At 40.4% G+C, this 27,974-nt stretch overlaps 1 protein-coding gene across 2 annotated transcripts; it reads left to right on the forward strand.

Moving 5' to 3' along the window:
• The first annotated feature begins 147 nt into the window (after window positions 1–147).
• On the forward strand, window positions 148–27,571 carry nr3c1 (nuclear receptor subfamily 3, group C, member 1 (glucocorticoid receptor)). 2 transcript variants are annotated; one of them, XM_084943939.1, is made up of 9 exons: window positions 148–238; window positions 974–2,181; window positions 14,530–14,678; window positions 14,904–15,020; window positions 15,102–15,380; window positions 16,812–16,956; window positions 20,359–20,489; window positions 21,611–21,768; window positions 23,666–27,571. In XM_084943939.1, exons 2-9 carry the CDS (start codon window positions 974–976, stop codon window positions 23,816–23,818), a joined length of 2,340 nt encoding a protein of 779 aa, XP_084800065.1. In that variant the 5' UTR covers window positions 148–238; the 3' UTR covers window positions 23,819–27,571. The 2 variants fall into 2 exon arrangements, with proteins under 2 accessions (XP_084800065.1, XP_084800056.1); XM_084943930.1 differs by having other exon boundaries at window positions 171–497.
• Window positions 27,572–27,974: the final 403 nt, after the last annotated feature.

Genomic DNA, 27,974 nt, shown 5'->3' on the forward strand with positions numbered 1-27,974 from the left:
TAATTCTGATTCAGTACATAAAACAAGCAAACAAAAAACCTCAAACCTGTCGTTCTGCACCCATTTTCTTATATTTGATCGACTCAGTTTTATAGTTTTTTTTTTTCTGGAAGTTTAAATCGGAACTTCAGCTGCAGTTCCCCGGTGCGGCCAGCAGCGGGCAGGGCTGCATGTAGTAAAGCAGGTCAGCCATGGAGCCGCCTCTTTCAGTTCTCCATTTTGTATGTTTTTCTAAGAGGTTAGCGCCTACTTTCCTAAGGGGTAGCTGGCAATCAGTGTAGTTACCAGTCTCACCTTTTGCATGCAAATCTACAGCTAGATTGATTTGGACGGCTGAAAAAACGCCGAGGCTGGGTGTGTTGTATCATTTGATGTCGGAATGTAGAGACGATACGCCGCGACAGGAGTAATGTTAGCAGACTTAATCAGGGTGTATCAACCAAAACAATGTTGACAGGCGACCTGTGGACAGATATCTGCAACCACTCATTTCAAGGGTAAATACGATAAATTATTCACATTTAGTTGGTTCAGTTAATGCTAAAGCAGCCGTTGTAAGGACTGCGTTAGCTTGCAGGCTAATATTAGTGTCAACGACATTAGCCTACTGCTATCTAGCATGTCAACAGTTAGCAAGAAGCTACCGCTGGGAAATCTTAAACTTGTCTTAACTTTACCAGTCTCTGCATACAGTGTGTAGTCTAATTCGCGTTGTGTGTGTTTGCTTTAATTGCAGTGGATAAGAGGTCGAGATGTGTGCATTCATGTCAATATTGTGCTAATAGCTAGCGTAGTTAGCGGTTGCAGTTCGTTGAGTATCAGGCGCGATCAGGCAACTTTCCTCTGGTCTTGTACATAACTGCAGTTACCTGCTCTGTGCATGTGTTATTATCGAACTCCGTAGCATTTCTGCACATTTATCTCTGTATGCACTCTGTATCTTATCGCTGTCTGTCTCCTCTCCCCTCTAAAGATGGATAAAGGTGGAGTGAAGAAGATAGCATATAGAAGAGATGACCATTTAAGCAAACTGGTCTACACTGAAAGCCCCGAGGAGGGAGGTCTGTTGAGAGTAGCTCCTCACAGTGCCATGTCTGTCACCTCTCCCGCCTCTGTCGTTCTTCCATCCAGCCCTTTGATGCAGCCAGGACAGGTGCCCAACGGCCTCAACAACAGCACCCTTCCTGAGGAGCTCACCTCTGCCTCTGTCACTGCCACCGTAGGCTCCTTGATCGACAGTCCACAGCCCCGGGGATTGACCAAAGATCAGAGACCCCAGCACCAGCAGTTACTTCAGACGCAGACGACTTTTGGTCATCAAACCTTATCAGAAAATTTGTCCCAGTTGGATGCCAGTATGGCAGACATCACCCAGTCCTCCATGGATTCGCTAATTGGGGGATCAGATCCCAACTTCTTCCCTTTGAAAACGGAGGATTTCTCCTTGGATAAAGGAGAGCAGGACCCAATTGACCTTGATAATGCCTTTGAGCCCATTGGGAAAGATATGGACGTGAACCAAAAGTTGTTCAGTGACAACACTCTGGATCTGCTGCAGGACTTTGACCTCACTGGGTCCCCTTCAGATTTTTATGTAGGGGATGATGCTTTTTTGTCTTCTCTTGCAGATGATTCTTTGCTTGGAGTGACATCCGAGAGGGACATAAAACCTGCTGTAGTTGACAGCAGTAACACAACTGGGGCAGTGCCTGTTGCCCTTAATGGCAGCAGTGTGACCAGTCCAGATCTATCCAGCCCTACCATATCCACAACTACTTCAATATCCCCTACAACCACTTTGTCTGCAATGGTGAAAAAAGAAAAAGATGCAAATTTCATCCAGCTCTGCACCCCAGGTGTGGTTAAACAGGAGAAGACCCCTGGAGGACAGAGTTATTGCCAAATTAGCAGCACGGCTTCTGGAGACATGGCTGGGACTAACGCCATCTCAGTCTGTGGGGTCAGCACTTCAGGAGGACAGACCTACCACTTTGGTGTGAACACACTGAGCAGTGATACTCCGCTGCAGAATGAGCAGAAGCCAGTTTCCAGCCTGTTTCTCCCACTAACGACCATCGGTGGGGTCTGGAACCGGGGCCAGGGTATTGGTAACAACTCATTAGTCCAGAGGGCAGGTGAGGGGTTCTCAGGTTCCCCCTCCTACCCCACCAGCTTTACCAGGTAACAACTGTCGACATCAGTCAGCTGTGTCCTATCACCCTTCATTTCAGTATGCCTGAATAACCACTATCTTTTATGTTTTAAACCAAAAATGCCTTGTTTTTATCATATATATCATCTAGAGAAATTTAGTATTCAGTGCTGAAATACCACTGCAGCAGTGTTAGACCGCATTTTAGCAGCAGGTCTGTGGCCTTCAGAAGTCAGCCTGCTCATGAGCTGACTTGCCCACAAATACTCAAGATCCTTTGCTGAAATTCTTGTTTTTTTTAATTGGGTGGGGTTTTTTTTTTCGGTTAGTTGACTCAGAGTGTTATTGGGGGTTTGCATCTCAGATTTGATCTTACTTGCAGAAGCCTTGCGCCCCCTTGGTGGGTATTCATAGCTTGTTTATGAGACTTTTGAGATGAGACTTTCTTTCTTTCTTTCTTTCTTTCTTTCTTTTTTTTTTTTTTTTGGTAAATGCTGCTTGTGATTTAGAAAGTTGTGTTTGAAATTTGGTTGCTGTTTTTATTTTCACGTGATTTGACTGTTAGTTTCAGTTGTACTCGTCTTGTTTATGTCTCAACTTTGGTAGACTTTGTTATCTGCTTTCAGATCGGACTTTGGCAACTCTGGTAAACCAGTCTTACAAAAATGGTTATCAGATGTTGGTGTCAGCCCAGACTGTTTCACCTTATGACTTCACACAAGCAGCTACTCACGTCTACCTTTATCAAATAAAATGCTGGGTAATTAAAGCATTTAGTAAGCTTTTATTTGTTAAACACATTACATTGACACTATTGATCCCTGGGAGGAAAATCAGCTTCAAAAAGTAAAGAGTCAGCAAAGTAAAACGCTTACTTTTCAATACCAAGAACAGAAGTAAATGTGTTACAGGTGAAAATAATGCAGTTGTATAGAATTGGATCAGCAATCAAGAAAATATGTGAATTGCTATAGAAAGAGTCGCTGTATTGAGTTTTGACCTGCATCTTTTTCAGTCCGTAATCTTTATTTCTTCCTTGTATTTTAGTTAGTTTCTATTATTTGTGGGTTTTTAGCTAAAAAAAAAATGTCTAAATTAAAGTTGCTGTTGCCGGTGCTATTAGTGTGGGGCACTGATGTTTAGGTGGATGGTGTACGTCAAAGTAGCACGACTGCTGCAGTTTTATTATAGTTCCTGATCAGTACAACTTCCTGCTTTTTTTTTTTTTTTTTGCAGCGATAAGAAACGGTCTATTTTTATATCCACAGTGAGACATTTGAGGAAGTTCTTTATTTCTGCAATTTATTTTAAGCCTTTTTTATTTATCTCTAAATACATAAAATATCATATTACAACCATATTACAGTATGGCACAAATCACAGTTTATCACTCCAGTGTTTGTATTTAAATAAAAATACAGATATGAGAAATAACAATATGATATGTAACATTTACAATGGGTTTTGTTTCTTTGTTTCCTTGTTCTGTAGAATTGGTGACTCATACAATTAGACGTTTTTTGTTTGACTTGTTTTGGTTCAGCATGGTTTAACCTCTAAGATAGTTAACCTACTAATCCTGCTTTGTGAGGCAGACTGATGGTCGCCACAGGACGTGGCTGCACCAGAAGCAGTAAGTGCTGAGATCTAAAGGAAGGATGTGCTGTTAAAGGCTCGGGGAATTCCACTTATTTTCGAATCAGACAGGCCATCCTTTTGTTTTCCTTGACAAGAGTGTCAGTATGAGTCTCTATAGCTTGTTTCACTTCCACTCTGTGATCAACTGTTTTCTGATTTGTTGTTTTTATGTCCTAATCCCACTATCTCTTTTGCTTTCTATTATAAGAGTAAGGTTTCCCAGTCAGGGAGTTCAATGAGTCATTTTTGGTAGCTCTTCCAGCTGTTTTGTGCTAAAATAAACCTGAGGACAGATAAGTCATTCAACAGTAAGGATCATGGTCTAAACAGATTATTTGAGCCCATAATGTAATAATCAAATTATTTATGTGTAAGGAGAAGTGAGGGGGGGGAGGAAAGACTCCTTCTGTTCCTATGATTTATTTCCAGTGAGCTTGCATTCTGGCTAATAGGAATCACAGTGTTTGCAGTGCACATGGCCCTACAAAGCATCTTTTGTTTTGTAGTTACTTTGCTGCCCTGCAGATATTTTATGATTTCAGCTCCGAGGCTGACATGCGAACAGAGTTGTGTCAGAGAGTCTAACTGTCTGCTTTATTTGCATCTCTTTTACATTCACGCCCGTTTGATTCAGTATCTGATATGGGAGGGATCAGCTTAAAACTTGGTACACACAAATGCGTCCTGTCAACCGATGTGGTTGTGTTTGTATTGTGCAAATGATGCATGGTGCCATCTCCACAGCTGTCACACTGCTTGGTGAGCAGGAACAGATGGGTTCAGACATGAGATACACCTCAGCTTCATTTCACTTGAGCCTCTAATCGTCCTGTCTTTGTGAGCAGTAAAGGTGTGTTTAGGCATGGGATTATGCCTGTCCGTGTGGTGTGAGGCGAAATGATTTTGTGTGCACCTCTGGCTGTTTGATGACTGTCTTATTAGTGTCTGAGTCTGTGTGTATGAGTCATTTTTGTGTGGTGTTTGTTTGACTCTGGTTGTGTTACATTTACTGGCTTGAAATGAACTGAGCACTGGGCTGTGTTTTGATTGTGTGGTCACCAGGCAGTTTGCGTTAGGTAGAAAACTTCTCACGCTGCAATGCCACTGCTGCTTCCTTCTAAAATTGTGGCTCAGAGGGCATTGCGTGACACTAAGTGACCGACCTGAAATAGCACATTTTATAAATAGCACACACAGTAGATTTTTGCTGGGTTTCTCTGTGCAGGACTCTTAACATGAGTCCATTGTCCATTAGTTTCAAACATCCGCTGTGAATTCCGTGCATCACGTTGTATTATAGTATGATGAACTGACTCATAGATGACCTGTTTGCAGTTAATCAAGAATGCGTCACTTTAAGAAATGTGGAGCTTTGTTTATTTTGGGAAATACACACCCTCATCATGTCATGACTAGTTTTGACCACCAGACGTGATGGATCGAGGGAAATGGTATAAATATATTCCTTCAGTAGATAATAATCCACCTTAGTTTGTCTGAGTGCCTCTTCAGCCTTTTTTGAAACCTTAAAAATATAGATGTAGGGGAAAGGACTGTCTTGAATACAGCTTTGAGAGTTTAAAGCTTTATTCATAATAATCTGCAGATATTTGAAGTTTTGGTGGAAGAAGGATGAAATGGGCATAGGTTTGCAGACCGTTTTCTACTTGTTGCAGCTGTCTATACTTTTATCACGGGGCAGTGTCACAGACAGCTGGTCTGTGGGATAGTTGTCTTCATGTTCATGTGGTTATTGGTAGTTTAGCTTAGCTCTCATCTCAGAAAATCAGAGTCAAGTCAGAAAAGAGCATTTGTTTTGCTCGATAGCGTATGGTAGAGCACTCATTAGCAGTACTTGGTGTACAGCAAATTTCTGTTTAGTTTTGTGTTTTTTGCACTTCAGAACATCACCGTTGCTCATTTACAAATAAAGTCTGGTTGGTATTCAGTGTATGGCTTATTTTGTAAGCCACAAATGCACAGCAGCGGTAGTACACATTACAAGTTCTATAGTTTTACTGCTTTTCTACTACTTTACTATTGCTTTCATTTTTGCCAGTGTTGATAGCAAAGTTGGGGTTGGTGGAACCGCTCCAACTTCACAAGTAGGAAGTCCGATTTGAGGGGGCGTTCCAGCTGAAAAGTACGACAGGAAACTCAGGATTTCAGACTTCCCTTCAGATGGAACACAGCTTTATTATACAAAGAACAGGATTGTAGTAAAGTAAAAGAGAACGTTAAAAATGATGGAAACTGTCCACTGCAGTCACTTTTCTTAATTTGTTTTGCACTTCTCCCTGTATCAGTTGAACTTTCCTCACATGTTCAGAAGAACTTTTTAACCAAGCAGGATTTATCCTTTGTGGAGCGTCATCCCCGTTGGGCTGTGTGCTTTTTTTTAATAGGACTACACAGAAGCACATCTGTGTAGAGTTGCATAACCAGTCCTTCACTCTGCATAGCCAAATACCATAAATACCACTTAAGCTGTTACTTATAGTCTTCTGGTCATTTTCCAAACTTGTGCCGCAGTGGTTTCTGGAGATTTACTTTTTGCAGGGGCTCTCAGACTGCACTGAAGCTAAACAACGGCACATAATTTAAACTATCTTAAAAATAATAATGTAAATATTTTGTATTTAATTAGTTTTCCCCTTTGGCTTATTGGGATCTCAGGGGTTTTCATTGGGTTAGTGTGCTGCTCCCACTAAGGCAAATACACTGGACTAAAGATAATTAATATTTTTGTTAACCAAAACAACAGACTCATCATTAAAATATTGATTTGTACTTTGTGCTTTGACATTATCTTGTCATGGTTGTAGGATAAAGATGAGCTCTAGTTTTTGTAGCATAATCATATTGTCTATCATTATGTTGTTGTTGGTGCATGCTGCAGATTAGTATTTGTAGATTTGTGCATTTATTCGAGGAACTTTGTTTGCAGGCATAATGAAACTGATTCACTGAATAGAGCCGTTGTCACTTCGAGTTGTCTTGTGTATCTTCAGCATCTGCTTTTCACTTTATGTGTGCATTTGGATGATTTATGAGTTAGGCTTTCACACATATAAAAGGCCTTAAATTCAAGTTTCCGCTCAAGCAATTCCTTTAGCTTAGTTTTTCTGTTTATGAAGTAGATTCTCTGGAAAGTTAAAGCAAATATTTTCGTAATGGATGCCTCGTTTAAGTTATTTTTTTGGCCAAAAAAAGCCACACTTTACTTTCCTGGAGCAGCCATGGGGATTGGCTGCATTTTTCTGCATGATACTCTAGTGGAGTCTGAGATTTTCTTTCAAACAAGTGATTTGAGAACACATTTGGTGCATTAACTAATTAAAAAGAAATCATTTGTTACAGAGTAACAAATGTGTTGTTATAGTAACAACAAATGTCTTGTTACTGCAACCCAAACATTTGTTACAAAGTCACAAATGTTTGGGTTGCAGGGTTAACCACCTGACTGATGACGCTGCACAGGCAGCATTTAGTGAATCTGACCTTCTGACTCTGAGCTCGTGTGCAGTCAAGATGGGGCCAAATGAAGCAGTGCCTGGACGAGACGGTGATCTCACTAACGTGGTAACTCTCCAGAGAATTTCACATGTGGGAATACTGAGTCTACTGTGGAAACTGACTATGACTCACAGCTGAATGAAACTCGGGAGAGTAAATCTCTTGAAAATATTTTGATTCAACCCAGGTGCTGTTTTGAAGGAGCTTCTTCTCTTCCACAGAAAAAGCTTCTTTGTGAATATTTTAGGCAGTGCTCTTCCGATCAAAATGTTGGTATGATTCATGCCCTCAGGGCTGTGTATCATGATAGCTACAGTGTTTATAAGACACTGCAGAGACCTGTTCAGCTAGTGAGATCCTTATCAAACCGTTGCAGCAGTGGTGGGCCTCAATCTGAAGTTAGAAAGTGTGTTTAAGTTGTATTGGTGAACTAAAACTGGTGTCGTGAGTGCCAGCTGTGGTATCAAAGCTGGTTTGATACTTGAGTTATTTGTGGTCAGTCATTCATTTATATATAACTGTGTGTATTTAAATAAAACCTATTTGTAAGCCTATACTAACCTCTGTGCCTTAACTCTGTGTTTAGAAAGTAATCTTTGGTCAGAGTCCCAGTTCACTGCACAGTCTTGCCGTGGCACACCCCTCTCCTCGCCCAGCTGTCCTCTACCTCTCGTTCCCTCTTTCTCCCTCTGTCCCCTGCTTTTACTTCCTGCAGTCAAGGGCAGAGACCATGACCGTCAGCAGAAGCTTTCAGCTGCTGTGTATCGCTTCTGCTTGTGTGTGTGTGTGTGTGTGTGTGACATTTGTTTCTTTTGACTATGTGTATTATTCATGAATGTGTAGGTGCGGGCATGTATGTGTGCATGTGGGTGTGTCATGAGCACCGAGGCAGGAAGGCAGACCGCAGAGCACAGCCGTGAAGCTCTCACTCCTCTGACCTACTTTCTCTCCCGCCTCCCCACATCTGGCGCCGAGTGAATGCACCAGATCAAATGCCAGCCATTCCAGTCTCTTTCACGTTATTACTGCATTCCCCTGTAACCACAGTGCTGCTTTTTCTATATTTACTCTTTGTTGAGTTTTGATGCTGAATAGGCTTACAGAAATTCCCCATATTGAGGATAAGAGGATACACCTAGGTTAACTCTGTGCATTATATGTAGGATTTTTTTTTTGTTGTTGTTGTTGTTGTTTTTTTTTCCTTTCAGTGAAGTTGTTGAGTCAGCAAGTCAAAGTCAAACTTTTGGGAATGGGATCCTCCCACATCCAGTAATACCCAGTTAAAGGTATTACAGTATCCAATTCATTTTGCAGCCAGGAAGTTATCTCCCACCTACACGTACAAACAGCTTCTATTATGGAAACTTATATGGAAACTCGGATCCTAGGGGGTTGTTCTTCCTATGCTTAGCAGCGAGTTGAGTCTAATTTCCTCTTCTGGTGCTCGAAGCCAAGCAGTAGTTGCTGCTTTGGGCTACAAACTGCCACTGTTATTGAAACATATTTAGCACGAAGAGGAAGACAGTGGCCCTTTGTGGACAGTGACACAGAGGGACAATCCAGAGTGCCTGTATGATGAAACAAAGCAACAGCCATGAAAAAACTTGATGTAGATGTAAAACCGAAATAGTATGCTTTTTCACGTGTTCACTGTGCCTTGACAGCGTGCCTCATGAGTAAAGACGTAGCACCAGTATGTATAAAGACATACTGTTATTATTAGACACCATACATCATAGATATTTTTGAAACGTCTAGCCCAGGAAAAAAAAAAAAAAAATCTTGCCACTCACTCATAAAACCTCTTTAATTGTTCTGCATATGAGAACGATTCAGAGTGCAGAAACCAGTTCTCCTATATATTTCAGTGGTGTACTTCCTTATACACTTCTATCGGCTCTGCTCCAAACGTCTGATGAAGATGAGATGTTTGTGGGATGATGTTAATCCATATTTGTAGCTGCAATTGCCAGTAAAATAAACCAGCCATCACAAGTGAGGCTGACAAATCCAGTAAAATGATTGGTCATAATCTTTTCAGTGCGATGACTCGTTTGCAGTGGTTGGTTATAAAGTAGGTCAAGTAGTTTGATTGAGAAAAATATGTGTAAGAAAAGCTTCAAATGATTTATCATCTGCAAAAGAAGAATAACTGCATTTAAGAAAAATGCTTGAAGGCTGATAATCTGAATGGGCAGACAGTGGAGTATAGAGAGTAGGGGGTTGCCAAGTTCCTTGTGATGCACGCAGCTTAAAGGGGGATTATGAATTGTTAAGCAGGGCATTGGGACACCTGCGTTAGCACAAGTGTGTTGCCTGCTTAACGCCCAGGCTCATTGATTGCGCTCCTAAGCAGCTAACTTTCTCAGCGCTGCTCGTGTTGAAGGCGAGCCCCCACTCAGGGTGTCTCTGCCTTTGTTCTGCGTCTGAGCTCTGACCGAGAGTACACTCAGAGGGAATGCAAGAACTTCCTGTTGATTGTGAGCACGCACTTCAGCAGATGGTTTCCGAAAGAGGAAATTCGGTCTCCCCACATTGCCTTGCAGCTTTGAGTGGTTTGCATCTGACAATCCACAAAGACAGATTTGCAGCTCATATTATGGTGAAGTTCAGTTTCATTAGCTGATTTCACAATGAGATTTTGAGAATGTCATAGGCAGCCGCAACTTCTCTTCAGGGTTACTTCTCATTGTTGTCGTTGTTGCAAACGTTTACCAGCAGCAGTAATTGGATTTGAGCCAGTAGTCCAAAGCCTTCTAGTAAAGCTGCTCTGCTGACACCATCTCAGTGGACCAGTCAAGGACAAACCCTCTGACATCATCATCATCAGTCTGGACTCATTAGCAGCCACCGCTCATCGTGCAGGCCACCACACTCTCATTTGGGGGCTTCGTGGTCTTATTTTATTTTTACCCATCATGCAGTACAATCCAGAGACCTTATAAGTGATCCAAAATGCTGTGGCACAAACCTCAAACATAGACCCAAATCATGAAACATTATCTTCAGTGACAAGTACAACAGCGAACTGTGCAGCAGATGGTATTTCCCCCACACAGCCATGACCTCTCAGATCTATAGGCCTCAGTAAAGCTGTAGTTCAGCCTGTGTGGAAGACTGGTGATGTTTTCAAGGCAGAGAGTAGAAAATATTGATTTGATTTTTAGTTTGATATGGAAAAAAAAACTGTATATAGCATTGTTGTTCAAAGCATTCTGGCTTTATATTTGGTTCTTTATATTTTTCTACAGTATAGTGTGTTGGTATAGCCACAGTGAAGCATTGTGTTAAACTCTAAGCCTTGGAACAGGCTGTAAATATAATAGTGACGTATTATCACCTAATAACTTTGTTACAGGACACATTTTGGCAAACCGTAGCTTCTTAACACATTCAGCAGGGGTGAAACAATAGCATTGTTATTTGGAGGCATTCTTCTGAATATTTGCATACATATTTATACATCTGTTAAGAGTTTCTGCTTATTGTTTTTGTTTTTTCTTTGTGCTTAGGTTAGAGCTTTTGTTGAAAACAGCCACAAGCTGTTATTACTGAAAAGTGCTAAAGGTTAAACTTTTAAACAATGCACTGGAAAAGGCAGAGTGAGTAAAACATTTTGGAAATTGTTGAGGATTAACAATCATTTTCACATTTGATTCAGTGGTAATGTGAAAATATTGTTTACTTAACTAGGGTCACCTTAACTTTGGTAGGCTATGAGTTGTGCTCTGGGTATAAAGTGTAAAAAGATGTGTGGTCATTACAGGATGAATTTTGGGGTTTGCAATGCGCACTTGAATGCATCATGAAGTCACATTTTCTTTTTATTACATGGTTGGCAAATTTATCTTGTTGTTAAAGTAGAGATGGTGCAACCGTCCCTCTCAGGTGATGTTAGTGTATAAATATAAACCAAAGTTCAGTGAGGTTAAAACTAGTCAAGGTCAAGGACATACCCCGAACTTGGCTTGTTTGTGTCTGTTTGGAAGAACAGCAGAGAGGGCAAAGTGAGCAGCACTAGAAAATAACATAACTTTCTGTTGGCTCACTTTGGGATCCCAAATGAATGCAAAGGTTATTCCACTTTAGTCATCAAGTCCCTCAAATCCAACCATTTAGGATTGAGTTGAGAAAAATTCCAGTGGAGCAATCCACCTTAATAGGATTTCTGCAAAATGTCAGGTCCCACTGTTAATCGAAACTAATTAAAAGATTATTTGCAAAGTTTGTTTTGGAAGCAGAGCAGTGTAGTTTTTGCATCCTGACAGTACATCAAGAAGTTGTGGTTGAGAAGATATGATGTGTCCTGGATGTTGTTACAGGACTTTATTGCAAAGAGAGAACTTGCTAATGCCACCTCCAGATCCCGTCTTAAAAATTAAGTACAGTTTTATCGTTTTCATATGAATTAAGACGGTTTGTAGCAGCCAGACGTTGCTAATCAAATGTACTTGTCAAGTGTGACAATCCCAATAAAAGCAGACCTTCAGGCAGTTTGCTGATACGGAACATTCAGGTGTGCATTAACACAGTGCAACCATATTCCCAAGAGTGGAAATCCCTGCAAATTCAGCACATGGTCAGACGGCGCAATGCTCAAAGAAACTGCAAAAAACCCAAGAGCTACCATTTTCTTTAGCCATCTAGAGCCATTTGGCATATTAAAAGTGAAAGTTCATGACAGTAAAATTATAAAAAGCCTGAACATGCATGGCTTGTTTGGAAGGGTTTCAGGAGAAAACTCCTCTTGACAAATGACATGGCTGCACAGCTTAGGTTCACAAAGATGCATCTCGCAAACCATAAGACTTCTGGAGCAGTGTCCTTTGGACCGATCAGACCAAAGTGGAGATGTTTGGTAATATGCAATGTCAAATATGGAAATAGCCCGACACATCATATCAGCACTAACACCTCATTCCTGCTGTCAAGAGTTACTTTAATTTAACATGTTGAAACATTTTGGATCCTCAGTATTTTGGACCCTTGATCTGGAAAGCAGTGAATATCAGAATTTATTAAAGTCTTCAGCTGCTACATAAATGTGACTATTTTAAATATTTGTATTGGCAGATTAAAAGAGAACATCATCACAACAATACAAATGTATTGCTGCTACGTAAATGGGAATCATGTTATCCAAAATATAAAAAACTTTATGCAACTATTTTAGTGTCCAAAATGTATATGAATAAAAATCAAAGACGAATACACTAATAACATGAGAGGGATTACGTGATACTGTACAAACAGGTGAAAAATCCAAAGCTTTTTGCAAAGTGGAGCTCCTTTCAGTAATAAACAAACGAGGTCCAGTGCAAACCGTAAAAGGTCAATTCCTAGTCATTTGACAGCAGTTTGGCGTGTAAGGCAGTATTTGAAGAATAACAGGATAATAGTGCCATCTCTAGTACCCTTCAACCAAGGTGTGATGCCTTTGATTTAAAGCATAACTGAGCAGACACTGAGCAGAACTAGTTTTTCTTGTGAATACTTGAAAAGACGGCGGGATGAGGGAGGCTCTGCTCTCTGTCATCACACACACTGAGCTAAAATACGGGCATGTACTTTTAATATTTCTTTTAAAGTGCAGCCCACATCAGCCTTAAATCAGTTAAAAAATAAACATCTCTAAGCTTAGTAGTCACTTTTTTGGTGTAACTTTGATGGATAATGAGAGTGGGAACATACTGCAAAACCATTACCCCACTGTTTGGTTTGTTGAATGTGGATTTGCTGGTAATTTCTTGTTTCCCTTTTCAACTGTTGCAAATGAATGATTGATTGTTTCTTATTTATACAAGTAATGCACCTACTTAGGCTGGGATGCATTGTTTTTTTTTAAGCTGGGATGATAAATCTGGTTTTCAGGGCTTAAAAAACAGTTGTTATTGCACCATGCCCATTTATCATAATGTTCTTTCTGAGTAGTCTACCTCAAACATTTTGAAATCCTGCTCATGTTACTCTTAAAAACATTTGTTTTTAAGTTCAAAATAATCATAAATGCCTGTTTCCTGGCTTACTCATGAATTTAGTGGCTGTGTTCACTCTCTTAAAGCTGCATTCACCGCTCACAGCCGACCAGAAGGGAGTTGTTTAGGTAACACTCCACTTTGCGGCATTAGGCTCTCCTAATTAAAACGAGATTTGCAAGTAAACACTGGTTTGAGTTTGAAGCGTAAGAAAACAGTGCGGTGAAAGACGGAGAAAATGAAAGCTCGGAAACGATCACACAGTTGTACGGATTATAGAAAACTGACATGTATTGACCACAGTGTGTTGTCAGGGGAGCTTAGCTTTCACAGATCTCGTGCTTCTTTGCTTTTCTTGCCTTTCTTTTATAACCAGATTTATGAATGCTTCTGGACTTGATGCTTTGATGTTTTACTCAGGTTTTCCGGTCCTGCGCTGTCCATTGAAAGTGCATGAATGCCTGCTTTCATCTTAATACCCTCATGTTGTATAACAAAAAGTGAACTTGAGTCCTCCGCCAATAACCTCAATAAGTGTTTTGTTGTGTGCAGTGATGGTGTTCAGGAGAAACTGTTGTCAAATACAATAGTTTTCATTGCAGCAGCAGACGTGTAAACATATGGACAGAAACGGTTATTGCACGTCTCAGGCTGGATATCCTCACAGTGTGGGCGTTGTCATTGCTTTGGCCATTGGGTTAGAAAAGTTCATGAATGCAGCAAAGTCCTCTAGTGGCGGTTTTGAGCAAGTGCATTCTTAACCAGTATTGACCGGGTCTGGAAATGTTTGCGGTTCAATCACAGGAAGAAGGGCTGTTTGATGAAAACCACCGGATTTAGGATGTGACTGCAGATGTTGAGATAATTTAGGTTTTAAGGGCTGTGACTTTAAAGTTTTCTTCACTCAAGATGCTGAGATCAAACCAGAGTTTACAAAAATAGTCACTAGAGTGTATATATATATGTAAATTGTTTTTTATTTGCTTCAAAGCTTCAGCACAGAGTTATAAATATGAACTACAGCTCAATTCTGGATAGGACAAGGCTGCATAAATAGCACTGTGTAAACACGCAGTTTGTGAATTTTACATGAATTTGATTGTGTTTTGCAGCTGTTTGATTTGAATCAATTTAAACACTTTTGGCCTGCAGTAAAATTACATTAGCGAGATGTCACTGTGTGAAATTGTGTTTTATTTAAAAAAAAATAAAAAATAAAAATGCTGCTTCTTCCAATTCTATCTCCAGGCAGGAAGGGAGCACCGCTACATCCTCCACACAAGGAAAGAGCGGGACTCATAAAATCTGCCTGGTGTGCTCTGATGAGGCTTCGGGCTGCCACTATGGCGTTCTCACCTGCGGCAGCTGCAAAGTCTTCTTCAAGAGAGCGGTAGAAGGTGCAACACCCTAAAATATCATCATTCGTGTATTTATTGCTTCCTGTTACACAGTAATTACTAGTGTTTGCCTGTCATGTTAGCTCAAATACAGGGGTTATAATGTTAAAGTTGATGCCTTAATGTTTTAAAAGACCATGAAACACCTCATTAGATTTAGCCTGCAGTGTTTGCCTTAACATTTAAGGTAAATAACCCATGGATCTTCTCTTCTGTGTGCTGCAGGGCAACATAATTACCTGTGTGCAGGGAGGAATGACTGCATAATAGACAAAATCAGGAGGAAGAACTGCCCAGCCTGCCGATTCCGAAAGTGTCTGATGGCAGGCATGAATCTGGAAGGTATGCAGCACCCGCATGGATATTTCAGATGCTTTGAGTTGTTTTATTTGCACCTGTTCACCCCTGTTTTGTCTCCCGAAGCTCGCAAATTAAAGAAGAATCGGTTAAAGGGCGTCCAGCAGAGCAACCCACCAGAGGTTACACCTTCTCCGCCAGTTGAGACCCGCTCCCTCGTACCCAAGTGCATGCCTCAGCTCGTTCCAACAATGTTATCCCTGCTGAAGGCGATAGAGCCAGACACCATCTACGCTGGCTACGACAGCACCCTGCCCGACAACTCCACCCGCCTCATGACCACCCTCAACAGGCTTGGAGGCCGACAGGTCATCTCTGCCGTCAAGTGGGCCAAGGCTCTGCCAGGTTAGTGGTGCTTGGTGTGATTAAGCTTATGGTGGGGATTTTGTAAAGTATAAATAGTAAAGACAGGTGATAAGTTGAAGGGTCTTAGCAAGGTGTCGTCACCAACACCTGAGGCGACTGTTGTGATTTGGCGCTATATAAATAAAACTGAATTGAAGCAGAACAGCTTCAAGTCTCTGTAATGCTACTCGGGGGATAGATCATCGTTTCTCCCAAAGATATTCCATTTTTGGGTGTTTCGATGATGGTGGTAAAGAGTCTGCCATGTTTGACATGTTGCTACAAAACCTCCCTGGTGTTCAATCGTAAGTGATGGCAGTCTTGGAGGTTAATTACGGTGAAAAGACAAACACTTAGAAGAACATTTTATTGATTTGTGCCCACTAAGGGAACAAATGGAACCAAACCACGACAGCAAAAATGCCCCCAACAACTAGACAGAACCAGCAAATCCCAGAACGGTAGGAGTCAAGCATTTAGGTTTGTTCTGTAGGGCTGGCCTCTTTGCTCGACGGTCTGATTGTCACCCTGTGGGATCCCACAGAGGAGGTTAAGGGTTAGGGTAGAGGTTAGGATAGTGCGATCCACCCTCCATTAAAGTACAGCGAGTGGCCCACATACACCAAATCAGTATGCAACAAATGAGAGAGAAACACGCACATATGAGTTTGTTTCTCACTTCAGCATGAAGAGATGTCTACACATCAACATTTCATTTTAGTCTAATTAGTTGAAATAAGTAGATTTATGCTGAACATCATATTAATGATATTTTAATGCATGAAAGGGAAAATGAGCTAAAATGGCCTTGATTGGCAAGCTATCATCAGTCACTTTGACCATCTGCACAACCCTACTGTGCCCTTCTCTTGGCGTGCACCACATGTACACTCGCCCACCTTCAGAGAATATAGTGACAGATGACTCATCTGACCTTATCACTTTTTCCACATCTCTGCGAACTGTTGTCTTTGTGGTTTTTTGTACTGCCAAACTCTCAAATGTAGATTCTTCTTTGTAACGAGGACTTCATGTTCTGCAACTCCATGTAGTTTATTTCAGTGTAGTTTTCAAAAGACCTGTTTTTAATGACAGTTCCACTATGTCCTTTATTAACATTTTAAGCTATGTTGTGAGGAGAAGCTTCTTTGTTTTTTTTACATGCTAATGCAGAACTATCATGTTTGTGGTATTAACCACAGCTTCACTGGTTGCTGTTGTCTTTCTGAAGCAAATGTCACTCTGGGTGTTTTCCGTGTTAAGCATAGTCTTGTGTGTTCGCCAACAGTGATCCCTCTTTAAAGTCTGTGCAAACAGTTGTTTAGCATTTTACTTGTAAACCACAGACCACCTCTGGAAAATGAATATAATTATATTATATCGTGACTGCTTTGAAACCCAGTTGAGGTATTTCCACGTCCTTCCCCTCAGGTTTCAGGAACCTGCACCTGGATGACCAGATGACTCTGCTGCAGTACTCCTGGCTCTTCCTCATGACTTTTAGTTTGGGCTGGAGGTCTTACCAGCAGTGCAACGGCAACATGCTCTGCTTTGCGCCAGACCTCGTCATCAATGAGTAAGTATTGCTAAGCATTCTAAATCGTCTGATACCTAAAGGACGACTAGACCGATGTATATTTAAAATAAGTGAAATAATGTGTCACTGCTGTCGGGATTGTTAAAGTAAAAACATAGATGACCAGGTGACTCAAGCACAAACATCTGCTTGTTGAAGTGTATCAGAGCAGCTCTCTGCTGTGTGTCCCATCTACCAACATTCAAACTGTGTCTGCCTGCTCTTACTAGTAATCTGTGTCTGATCCTTCTCATAGAATCTGAGAGCAGTGAGCCGTTGTCAGAGCTATCATGCTTAGGGCTATAATAGGCCTTTTGCTTTTCATTTTTCTCCCCCTAATCAGAAGCTTAAAATTAGCATGATCATAATTAATATCTGACGAGGGTGTGTTTTCTACTGTTAGTCAGCTCCAAACAAACTTCATTTGCTGCCTGTCTTTTGTCATAATTTGCCAAAAATAATCTCTTTCAAACATTCGTTTGTTGTCCCGCTATGGGGAACGCTGTCTTAGTATTGTCTTCATACCCTCTCGTTCATCTACCCAAACAGTACTGGAGACAAAATCATGCTGCTTCCCTATAAATGAGGATAGCTCAGTATCAGATGTCATTTAAGTTTCTTTTCCTATTTTACCCAGAAGGCCTCTCTCTGCTGACTGTTTAACTGCACCAGTTACACAGACCTAGAGATCTGGTAACCAACGGTAGTAAAGGGGGAAAAAAAGAAGAAGCATATTCCTAAACCAGTGGGGAATTGGTCACTGGAAGTTGCTGGCAGCCGTCAGGTGAAGGAGATATATAGCCCTGCACTAAAAACCACAATTTTGATCGCCACGGTCACCTGTAGTTTGTATGAAAGATGCAGATTTGTCCGTAAACAGAGCAAATGGCTCAATATAAATATCCAAGTATATTACACAAGCCCCTACTACTTAGCTAATAGTTGGCTTTTGTTTGCACATAAGTTGGAATCTACCATGCAAACTGCTGGCGACTGCTTTCAGCCAGAACAATCACAAGGAGGTTTTTGGTGCAGCACCCTCTTTGCAACAAATTTCACCTAGCTACCAACTGTGAACAAGCACTCACCAACTATAGTCGGCTGATACAATTTTTTCCTTTACAACTTGAAGCCTTAACTGTCCAGCTGAATACCTTCATCATCAGATGCCATCATGACTCCTCTCTGACAGTCACTGTCTAGTCCTCGCCATACAGCCAGGTGTGGGAGCATGTTAACTTAGACATCCAAGCCTGTTGGGGTTAATGCTTGTTTTTATGCTCACCATGGCCCGTGTAACACGGCGGTTATGCTGCTAGCACGTTGGTGTGTTGTGAGACTTTCTGGGACTGTAAAGTCTTTGCTTCTGGTTTAAACTTCTTCCCTTCCTATACCGGCGCTGATGTGGCGTTATCTTCTGAGTGCGGGCACTTATGATTCGGGAGAGTGCTGTGGTAGCTTCCTTCACCTTGACAGCAGACATAAATAGAAGCGACTGCGTGACGACGTTGCAGTGGCGTGCGAAGCATCAAATGTGGGAGGAATACTGGTGCCTTAAGCCGTGCACATGAGGATCAGTTGTTTGCTTCATGGGCTAACCCCATGTTGGCAAGCCTGTTACTAAACAGTGGCTCTCTCACCGGATTATGTAAGTTAACTAGCAAAGGACTGCAGCTACCTGTGTGTCATTGTGCTCATTCCTTTAGGGGAATGACACCTCCTGGGCTCTGTATATACAAGATGAAATTGTATTGTAGTTAATCATTGCAGGGATTTATAGGTGTCACTGTACTCCACTTTGAGCTGTCTTACCTTGAGATAAGAGAGAGTAGCAGAGATAAAGAGAGGCTCATCTTGAATGATGAGTGATATAGAACTATCCTCATTTTACAGGTAATGCTGTTAGAGCATTCACCATAAACATCAATCATGTTATCAGAGAACCGAGGTTAAAGGACCAGTAGCCTCAAGTTTGTTTGTCAGCGACATGTCGCAAACGTTGCCCAGGTGTATTTCACAAAGCTTGGTGTAGAGGCAGCACATATGTTCGAGAAGACACTGCACAGGAGGATCACTTATCAACTGGAAGTTAGGACGCTAGCCTTAGCAGAGATTACCCCTTTAAAATACCTTCCTTAGAATAATATCTAATAGAAGCAGATAGTTTATTCTATATCCTATTTTTGAGGTTTTCATGTTTTGGTGTAACTCACAATATAAACTGATCACTGTAATGATTAGGGGTGCAACGATACACAAAATTCACGGTTCGGTTCGATACTTTGGTGTCACGGTTCGATATTTTTTCGATACAAAAAAAATGTTCATGCCTTTTTAATTTGTCATTTATTAAAATTATAAATATATATTTTAACTCAAAAGTACAGTTTTTAAATTTAATGTTGCTGAAACAACAAAATAATAGTAATAAAAAAATCTATCTGATCGAGAAATCACTCATCTTTGGAAAAGAGAGTTTATTACAGAGAAATGGCTCTTTCCAAAATAAAAGCTATACTATACGCTTCTTCTGGGGTATATTCTCAGCAGCATATTAAACATATCAGGTCCCCATAAGGAGAATCATGTGCTAACGGCTGTCTAAATGACTCGGGTAAAGTTTGTAGCATGCGTGCTTGTTGTTTTTGTCTGCTTCCACTTGTCTTTGCACTAGGATGATGTCGGCGTAAATGTGCAGTCATATTCGTTGTGTTCCCACTAGTGCTGTCAGCGTTAATCTCGTTAAAATGACATTAACGCCATAACGCGGCAAATCTCCATTAACGAGCTACCACGGATCGCCCCGTGTGTGGGGCTGGGCGGCGTCAACACGTTAACAAGCTAACTGTGCTAACGCACTAGTTCCCACAAATTGAGCATTGCGTGGCACATCCAACATACTGTTTTACTTTTGTCCATGACACGCTTACCATCAGGGTCATACGTCACATGAAGACCAAGATAGTACCAAACGCCAGCTCTGAATGAGGGTGGGGGAGGTTCAATTTCGGGTAGCGTTGAGGCAGTTGCCATGTTGCAACGAGCTTAGCTTCTGTCTTCCTAGCTTGCGCTGCGCTCAGTGGATCTGCACTCCACAGTGCAGCCTAGGCGACGTAGTCGAGCGCAGATCCACTGAGCGCTCAACACAGACAGCATCGTCAGAAGAAAAGTTGATAAAATAAATAAAAAATACAGATACATATGCGCACCGAACCGAAAGCACTGTATCGAACGGTTCAATATCGATACGAGTATCGTTGCACCCCTAGTAATGATCTGTACTAAATGGAAAAATGCATTTTCACCCTTCTACATCATGACCATGGACATAAAATGTACAGAAATATTACAGGTAGCACAACAGGAGAAATATTCTGAAATATCTCTGTCTGAACCCACCAGGGAGAGGATGAAGCTGCCCTACATGACCGACCAGTTTGAGCAGATGCTGAAGATTTGCAGCGAGTTTGTTCGGCTGCAGGTTTCCCACGATGAGTACCTGTGCATGAAGGTCCTGCTGCTGCTCAGCACAGGTCAGACTTCCACCTGAGAGCAGCTGAACCTATGTTACAAAAGTCATTATCTCAGTCCAATACTATAGACAATGTTGATGGATGCACAAGGCACATCTCAGCACTTTCTCAGTTAAACTAATACGTAATTTTAATTGAGTACAGAAGTTTACAAAACTGCATTGTGGTGTGTGTGATCATTTAGTGCTGCAGAATTAAAGGTGCCAGACTACATTTAATACTTAAACACATTTTATATAGTCTACAGAGCTAGATCTCTGCCTTGTAGACTATTTGGATAGTCATTAGTAGAGGTGGGAATCACCATACATCCCACGATACGATATTATCACAATACTTAACGCACGATACGATATTATTGCAATTTTTTAAAATATTTTGCGATATTCAGATTCTGTACATAAAGGTAAACTTTATCAATATTCATTTTATCTAATATCAAAGTCTCGCACTCAGTCTTTCTCTCATTTCAGTCAGTTTTATTGTTGACAAACTGAACGGTTTGTATTACAGTCTAGTCCAACTTAACTGAACGCAACCATCTGGTACAATTATAGCTATTCTGAACTATGCAATTTATGAAAACTATGCAGCCCATTCAGCAACTGAAGAATTTGAAAGTAAATGAAAACAAAATATAATTTTACATTAAATAAAAAAGTTTTAAACTTAATTAAAATAAAACATGTCTTAAATTAAAATAAGTAAACTGTCATGTTTATTGCTGCCAAAAAAATAAACACATTTGGACAGTGAAGGAATGTCAGGATTCTTGCTCAGAAAAAGGATCAACATGCTCTGAAGTCAGAGCACAAAAACTTTTTTTGTAACAAAATATCGATTTCTGCTGTCCCTGTATCGATACATTATTAGCAAACAAAATATCACGATACTACACAGTATCGATTTTTTTCCCCCACCCCTAGTCATTAGGTGCTGTTTGCGTCCTTCACAGCATGGATGTTTTAAGTAGTTAATGGTGTTTAAAATGCCCTTCCATGATTGCGGTTTAAACCTGGAAGTGTGATGGCTGAAGCGTGAGACACGGGCAGTAAAAGGGAGGCACACTCCCCTGATTTTATTTCCAAGATGGTGACATTGAGTGTCCTCCTCTCCCACAGTGCCAAAGGACGGCCTGAAGAGCCAAGCAGTGTTTGATGAGATTCGCATGTCGTATATCAAGGAGCTAGGAAAAGCCATTGTGAAGCGTGAGGAGAACTCCAGCCAGAACTGGCAGCGATTCTATCAGCTCACCAAGTTGCTGGATTCCATGCATGAGGTACAAAGACTGAGCACATGATCCCAAAACCTATCAGTGCCAGCAAGTCGTTATTGACCATCTGCAGTCCCTAAATCCTTAAACAATGGTCTGTTATCTGTGACTAATCAGATTAATCATTTTAAAGTGCAGAGAGATTTGAGGGAGACTTGTTTCAGTGATACAAAACAGAAAAGTACAGATTTGATAGTACTTCCTAAAGTGCAGCAAAATGGATCAGAAACTATCTGTGGAGGGTTTGCTCAGTTGCTTAATGTCGACAATTAAGAGAGTGTGATATATCAAAGACACTCACTGAGGTTCATAATAAACTAGAAACACCTTTTTGTGGGGAACAAACTGGAACTAACTCCCAGTGCAGATGGACCGCCACTTACAGAAAAGATAGGAGAAAATAAACTTTAGACAGTATTACGAAAGGTGTCTGGCTTTTGACTCTCAGCTGGAAACTGCATAAAAATCCAGTAGCCCGAGCCGATCACATCACCCGTCACTTGTCAGTGATCACCTGCTCTGGCACCTCTGCTAACACGATGCCAGAAGTTAACGAAAGACTCAGAAACCAAATATCCAATCTAGGAGGAACTCAACCTACTTTATCAGATTGCTGAATGTGAACCAGAAGCAGCTGTGTGAAAGGGATATGGCTTTAGAAGCAAGGAGTAAGCTAGTGGAGGGCTAACATACATGCACAAAAATTAAAGTGTGAAAATGAACTGCCTTTGTCTGAGAATGCATTCAAGACCTTAAAGAAATTCAGACTACAAAAAGGCTCATTTAATACTCGAAGTGAAACTGGTGAACCCACTATCAAAGCTACACATTACTGGTGCAGTTTGTTTTGTAGGTTTGCATGTAGCATTGTCAGCCAGTGTAGGGTACTGTGCACAAGTCTTGATTGATCGATTTCTTTATGTTTTGCTTAAAAGAAGATGGACTTTTTTGTAATTTCTAAATTGGTCTTGAGCAGTAACACTACAGGCTTTTCAAAGGTTTTTTTTGTTTTTTGGACATTGGCTGCTTTTTCTCTGCTTTCACTCCTTGTACAACTTTCAGAGGAAAGTTAAGAATGTCACTTAACACGGACCTGTGAAACGCGGAATGAATCAGTGTTGTCTACAAATAACACATTTTAAATTGTGGTTTGTTTTTTTTTAGGCAGTTTGTTACTAGCAGCCTGCTCCAAAAACACATAATTTGTTCCAATTTCTTTACTTAAAAGATGTCAAACATAACACAAAACAGTATTAATTGTAAAATAATATTTTATTAATAATAGTAACATAGTATTTTTGTACCAACGAGGTGATTCCCAAAGAGCTGTTAGCTGAAATGTTTGCCTTAATATTTTAAGGTGGATAAGTGGCCACCTGTAAAACACGCTGGACACTTTAAGCTAGTGTTGTTGATGGGATAATAAAAAGCAGAAAAGTATGGTCAGATTTTGATCACACTACTATCTGGAAAGCATCAGATTGGCACCAGTTTTCAGTCTAATCTAAAAACACACTGCCAGTGTAGTAAAAGCATAAAAGATGGTGGTCCATTGTGTTTTTCTATTAGGCATGGATTGGCCTCCCCACAAAGTGGATCAGCGTTATTAAAGCAGGGAGGGATCGTCTTGACAGAGAACAGAACAAACTACTTAAGAAAATGACAAGAAAGAGTTCAGGCTGTATTTCTGTGTATGTTAATTGAATTAAATGAGAGCAGCAGCTGTACTGTAACTTTGACTTAAATGTTTTCAAGCCAGTTTTTGTTGCTCGCTGGAAATATTTGCATATCTGATGGACTGTTTAAAATGCCACTCATAGTTTTAAACCATTACTCAGGAAACACTTGCATGTGTTTTATGTTAATCACGTTCTGATGTCTCCTCCTCTTGCGTTCTCTCCAGATGGTCGGCGGTCTGCTGAGTTTCTGCTTCTACACCTTTGTGAATAAATCCCTAAGCGTGGAGTTTCCAGAGATGCTGGCAGAGATCATCAGCAACCAGTTACCAAAATTCAAGGCTGGGAGCGTCAAACCTCTGCTCTTCCACCAGAGATGACTCACCCCCGTAACAGACACAATGCCTTAAAAAAAAAAGAAAAAGAAAAAAAGTCCCACCGCATAATCTCACCTCACCACCCTTCCCAACCGGACTCACCCACCCTTACCCCAACCCCAGAAGACTTGAGGATCCCAGGCGCGGATGATGTATTTTGGGAGCACGTATGCAACTCTTGTGTAGTGGCTCACGGGTCTGATGGGAGAGGGCGGAGATGTTTGTGTAGAAACGGCAAGCACAAGAGGTTTGGTTTTGTTGAACAGTGTAGGATGTAGTGTGTAACAATGATTAGGAATTGTTTGTAAGATAAAAGATAATCACAGAAGAATTAGACTAACATCAACGTCATCTCAGGTTTCTTACCTTCAAATTCAGAACATTATCTAAAATAGATTGAACAAATATCTATGTACAGGTTCTGATAGTATTTTCTACATTTTCAAATTATGACAGTTTCTACAATTACCCAGGTTGATGTTACCCAAGAGGGTAGCGAAGTTTAACATGCTCGTCGGTAGGCTTTTAGACTGTATGTTCCACTTTTCGTTTTTATAGGAGGTTGTAACAAAATGTTTTATCAGTCACATGGGGGGAGAGTGTGTTTTCTAGTCATTTAAAAAGCGTATTTAGTGGCTTTTCTTTTTTGGTTTTGCTAATTAACTTTGGAAAATACGAAACAAATCTATGGGACTGTTAAGAGACATCCATCGTTCTAAGGATTATTTCTTTCACAAGCTGACCTCTTCCAGGTTTACACACGTCTTTTATTATAAAAGGGAAAAAAAACGTGCCTTTTTTGCTTCAATGATCACTTAGCCATTTTTCTTCCGACCGTACTCTTTAACCCGTCATGGTCTACCTTCATCGTATGTTGATTGTACTTTTTATACTTCTTTCGAGTTTTCCTTTTTGATTTTCCAGTGGCTGTATTTTATCTTTAGAAGTGGCAGCTCAGTCCATCGCTCACGTGTAGAAATGATCCTTATTGTTAAACAACGCTCAGAGCCTGCTTCCTCCTGCACACATACACATACACGGGAGTCTTTAGGTGCGATTTGAGCACTTTGTACTCTGCTTAAGGCTTTAAAAGGCTGTGAAGAAAGACTGTTTAAATTGTCTTTCCTGTTTGACTTTAGATGGAAAGTAGAGCTGCTTTTTTTTTAGGAAGTAGCCCATTTTGTGCTTCGTTTTAGTCCGCGCTCCTTCACCGGTAGTCTAACAGTTGGATGGATATCTGCGTCTACCAATCACAAGAGAGAGGGCTTATTCTTATTGTGTTTGCAAGTTTATGTCATTTTTGATTAATCAGGAAATTTCTGTGGTTTTTAACGTGGCTCAAAGTGGAAGGAGAAACACCTGTCTTTCACTTTTTAAGCTCTTTTTACAAAGTGTGTTTGGTAAAGATGATGATGTGATACATACAGTATATCTCTTCTCTCAATAAGCTTCTGCTTTGGATTTTTTTTTATTTTATTTTTAATTTTAATTAAAAGCTCATGTATTATTGTATTCATTAAAGGAATAGCTGGACATTTTGTGGGAATGCAGCTATCCCGCTGTCATATCTGTACAGTGAATGTGAAGCTGGAGTTTAAAGCTGGTTTGGTATTTCTGGCTTTTTTTTATTAGTTTTTTGTATAAACTAAACAAACACAATCTAACTGGTATTAATGAGGTGTTAAAGGTCCTGGCAGTCTTATTGTTTTTAAATGAAACCATGCCAGATGTTCCCCTCTCTACACTCTTTCTGTGCCGGCAGCTTCATATTCATTGTAGGGAAATGAGACATTTTACAGAATACTGGTCAAAATGTCAGAGTATTCCTTTGAGAACGAACAGACTGTATGATAGACGGCTTGTGTATCGAGCACTTCGGCTCAGGCATCGTCCCCTCCCTAGACAACGTGTCCAGCGTCTGCTTGTGTTTTTCGTATGTTTGCATGTTTGTTTGTTTGCCATTGTGGACGAATCCCGGCATTTTAAAAAAACAGTCACCTCATAGAGTCCTGTCACAGTCCGAGTGTAGCGTTGCTGCTTTGGGGAAGCAGGCAAAATGGATCCTTTTTATTCTCTGGGAACTGTTTCAGTGCCAAACTCCTGTTTTGTCTGTTTTCAGTGATGCTGAAAGTTGGTCAGTATTGTATGAGAAGCGGAAACGAGCCCAAACTTTGAAGCTTATAAATTTGTCTTAAATAGAGGGGGGGGAAGTCCTGAGTTATCTGCACTTCAGGACACTGGATTGTTGTAAGAGATAACTGAGTTTTATATGTAACACAGATGTATAAACACACGTGTGTGTTTGTGGGGTCTAAGTGGGAATTTTCACCAGTCAGCTGGCCGTGTTTCCTAACCCCTTTTTTTTATGTTTTACATGAATGTGACCCTTAAAAGAGGAATTCATTTATTTCACTTGTGTATTTAAATATGGAAAAACGTAAAATTGTCCAGTGGCCGATCTATCCCCCACGACAAGTCTAAAAAAACTTTCTCCCCCATTCTCAGGTTATTTAAACTGTCTGATTCACACAGCATTTAGCTGTCTGTGCTCCGTTTTGACACTAAAAACCAAAAACAAGTTTGGATTCCCCAGATGTCTCTTTTGGTGTTTATTTTTCGTTTTATGTTTATTCCTTTCTCCCCCACCCCCACAAACAAAGATAAAAAATTTAATATATGAGAATAATTTAATGACTCTGCTGCCACCAGCATCACTCTCACTGAGGCTCAGACAACAGATGCTTATCATTTTTCTGAGAGGTTTGTTTCAGATATTTGGAAATCATCTTGGGTTACTTTCACATTCAGTGTAGCCAAGTCTCTACTGCTGCTGCTCTTCATTTAAACAGGTATATATACACACACAGATATATAGATATAAATGTATGTATATATATATATATATATATATATATATATATATATATATATATATATATATATATATATATATATATATAGAAAGAGAGAGAGAGATAAAATCGCACACTTGCCTCTTCTTGCTCAAAAATGTCTTGTGTGTACATTTTTGAGGAGGACATCTGAATATGCAATAGAAACACCATCATCATAGCATAGCATAACATTACATTACTTCTTGTTTTCCTTCATTTCTTTCCTATATAAGCTATTTACGTACAGGGGGACTGACTTTGATCTCTGCAGGCCAGCTTTTCAGGATATTCAGGAAACAATAATCAGTCCACCCAGATTGCACAAAAAACAACAGCCTGTTAGATGTTTGACTACAAGGTGACCAAAGCAAGTGCAGACAGGACAACTGTACAGTTCTTTTTGTTTCTTTTTCCTCTAACGTGGAGGCTTTGGTCGGATTGTGTAATACTGTGAATAGGATAGGAGTCAGTCTATTTCACACGCAAACTGTTTGTGAAAGTAATCAACCAGCTTGAATCTTAAATAAAAATAAGAAAAAGAGAAAAAAAAATTGCACTACCCAAATATTATTTGAAAATCTATTTTGTATAAAAACATATGCAGACATTAACTTTTGAGAATTATCAAGGGCAGATCATCTTTCACTGGTATATGCTTTCTCTAAAGAGCGTTTTTTTGTTTTTTCTTCCAACCAGTTTAATATGTACATATAATCCATTGTAAAGAAATAATGTGGTGTATTTGTCTCCAAAAAAGAGTTTTTCAGTACCTCCCCCCACCCCACCCCCTCTGTATTATTTCCACTCTGTAGTGAGATCCTGTTGATATTTTTCCTCCATCGATTAAAGTTTGAACCTTTAACGTCTTTGTGTGGTACTTGTCGAAACGGGGACGTGTATGATGATGTTTGCCATCCGTCGCAGTAAAACTAAACTGTGGAAATGGTAATTCTTGGTGCAAGGCCACTTTTCATGTTCACAGCAAGCACGTGTTCGTCAAATAAACATGCTTTTCCATTCTGACACCTGGGCCCTATTTCAGGAAGCCGGTTTAGAAAACTCAGAGTGAAAAACGATACTCAGGGTTGAGTAACCCCGAACTGTCCAACTCGGAATATTCGGTTTCAGAAAGCCTGATAACAATTAGTTCAATCAACGTGGAGTTGCTTTAACCCCAAGTTAAGCGCGCGCACGAGGATACATAAAGCCCTGATTAGTGGAGCACAGATTAAGCGAGTCACCATGGAGACGGAGGGAAAGAAGGC

The sequence above is a fragment of the Perissodus microlepis genome, chromosome 2 (genome assembly GCF_051167445.1).
Source record: "Perissodus microlepis isolate ML-2025 ecotype Zambia chromosome 2, ASM5116744v1, whole genome shotgun sequence".
NCBI lineage: Eukaryota > Metazoa > Chordata > Actinopteri > Cichliformes > Cichlidae > Perissodus > Perissodus microlepis.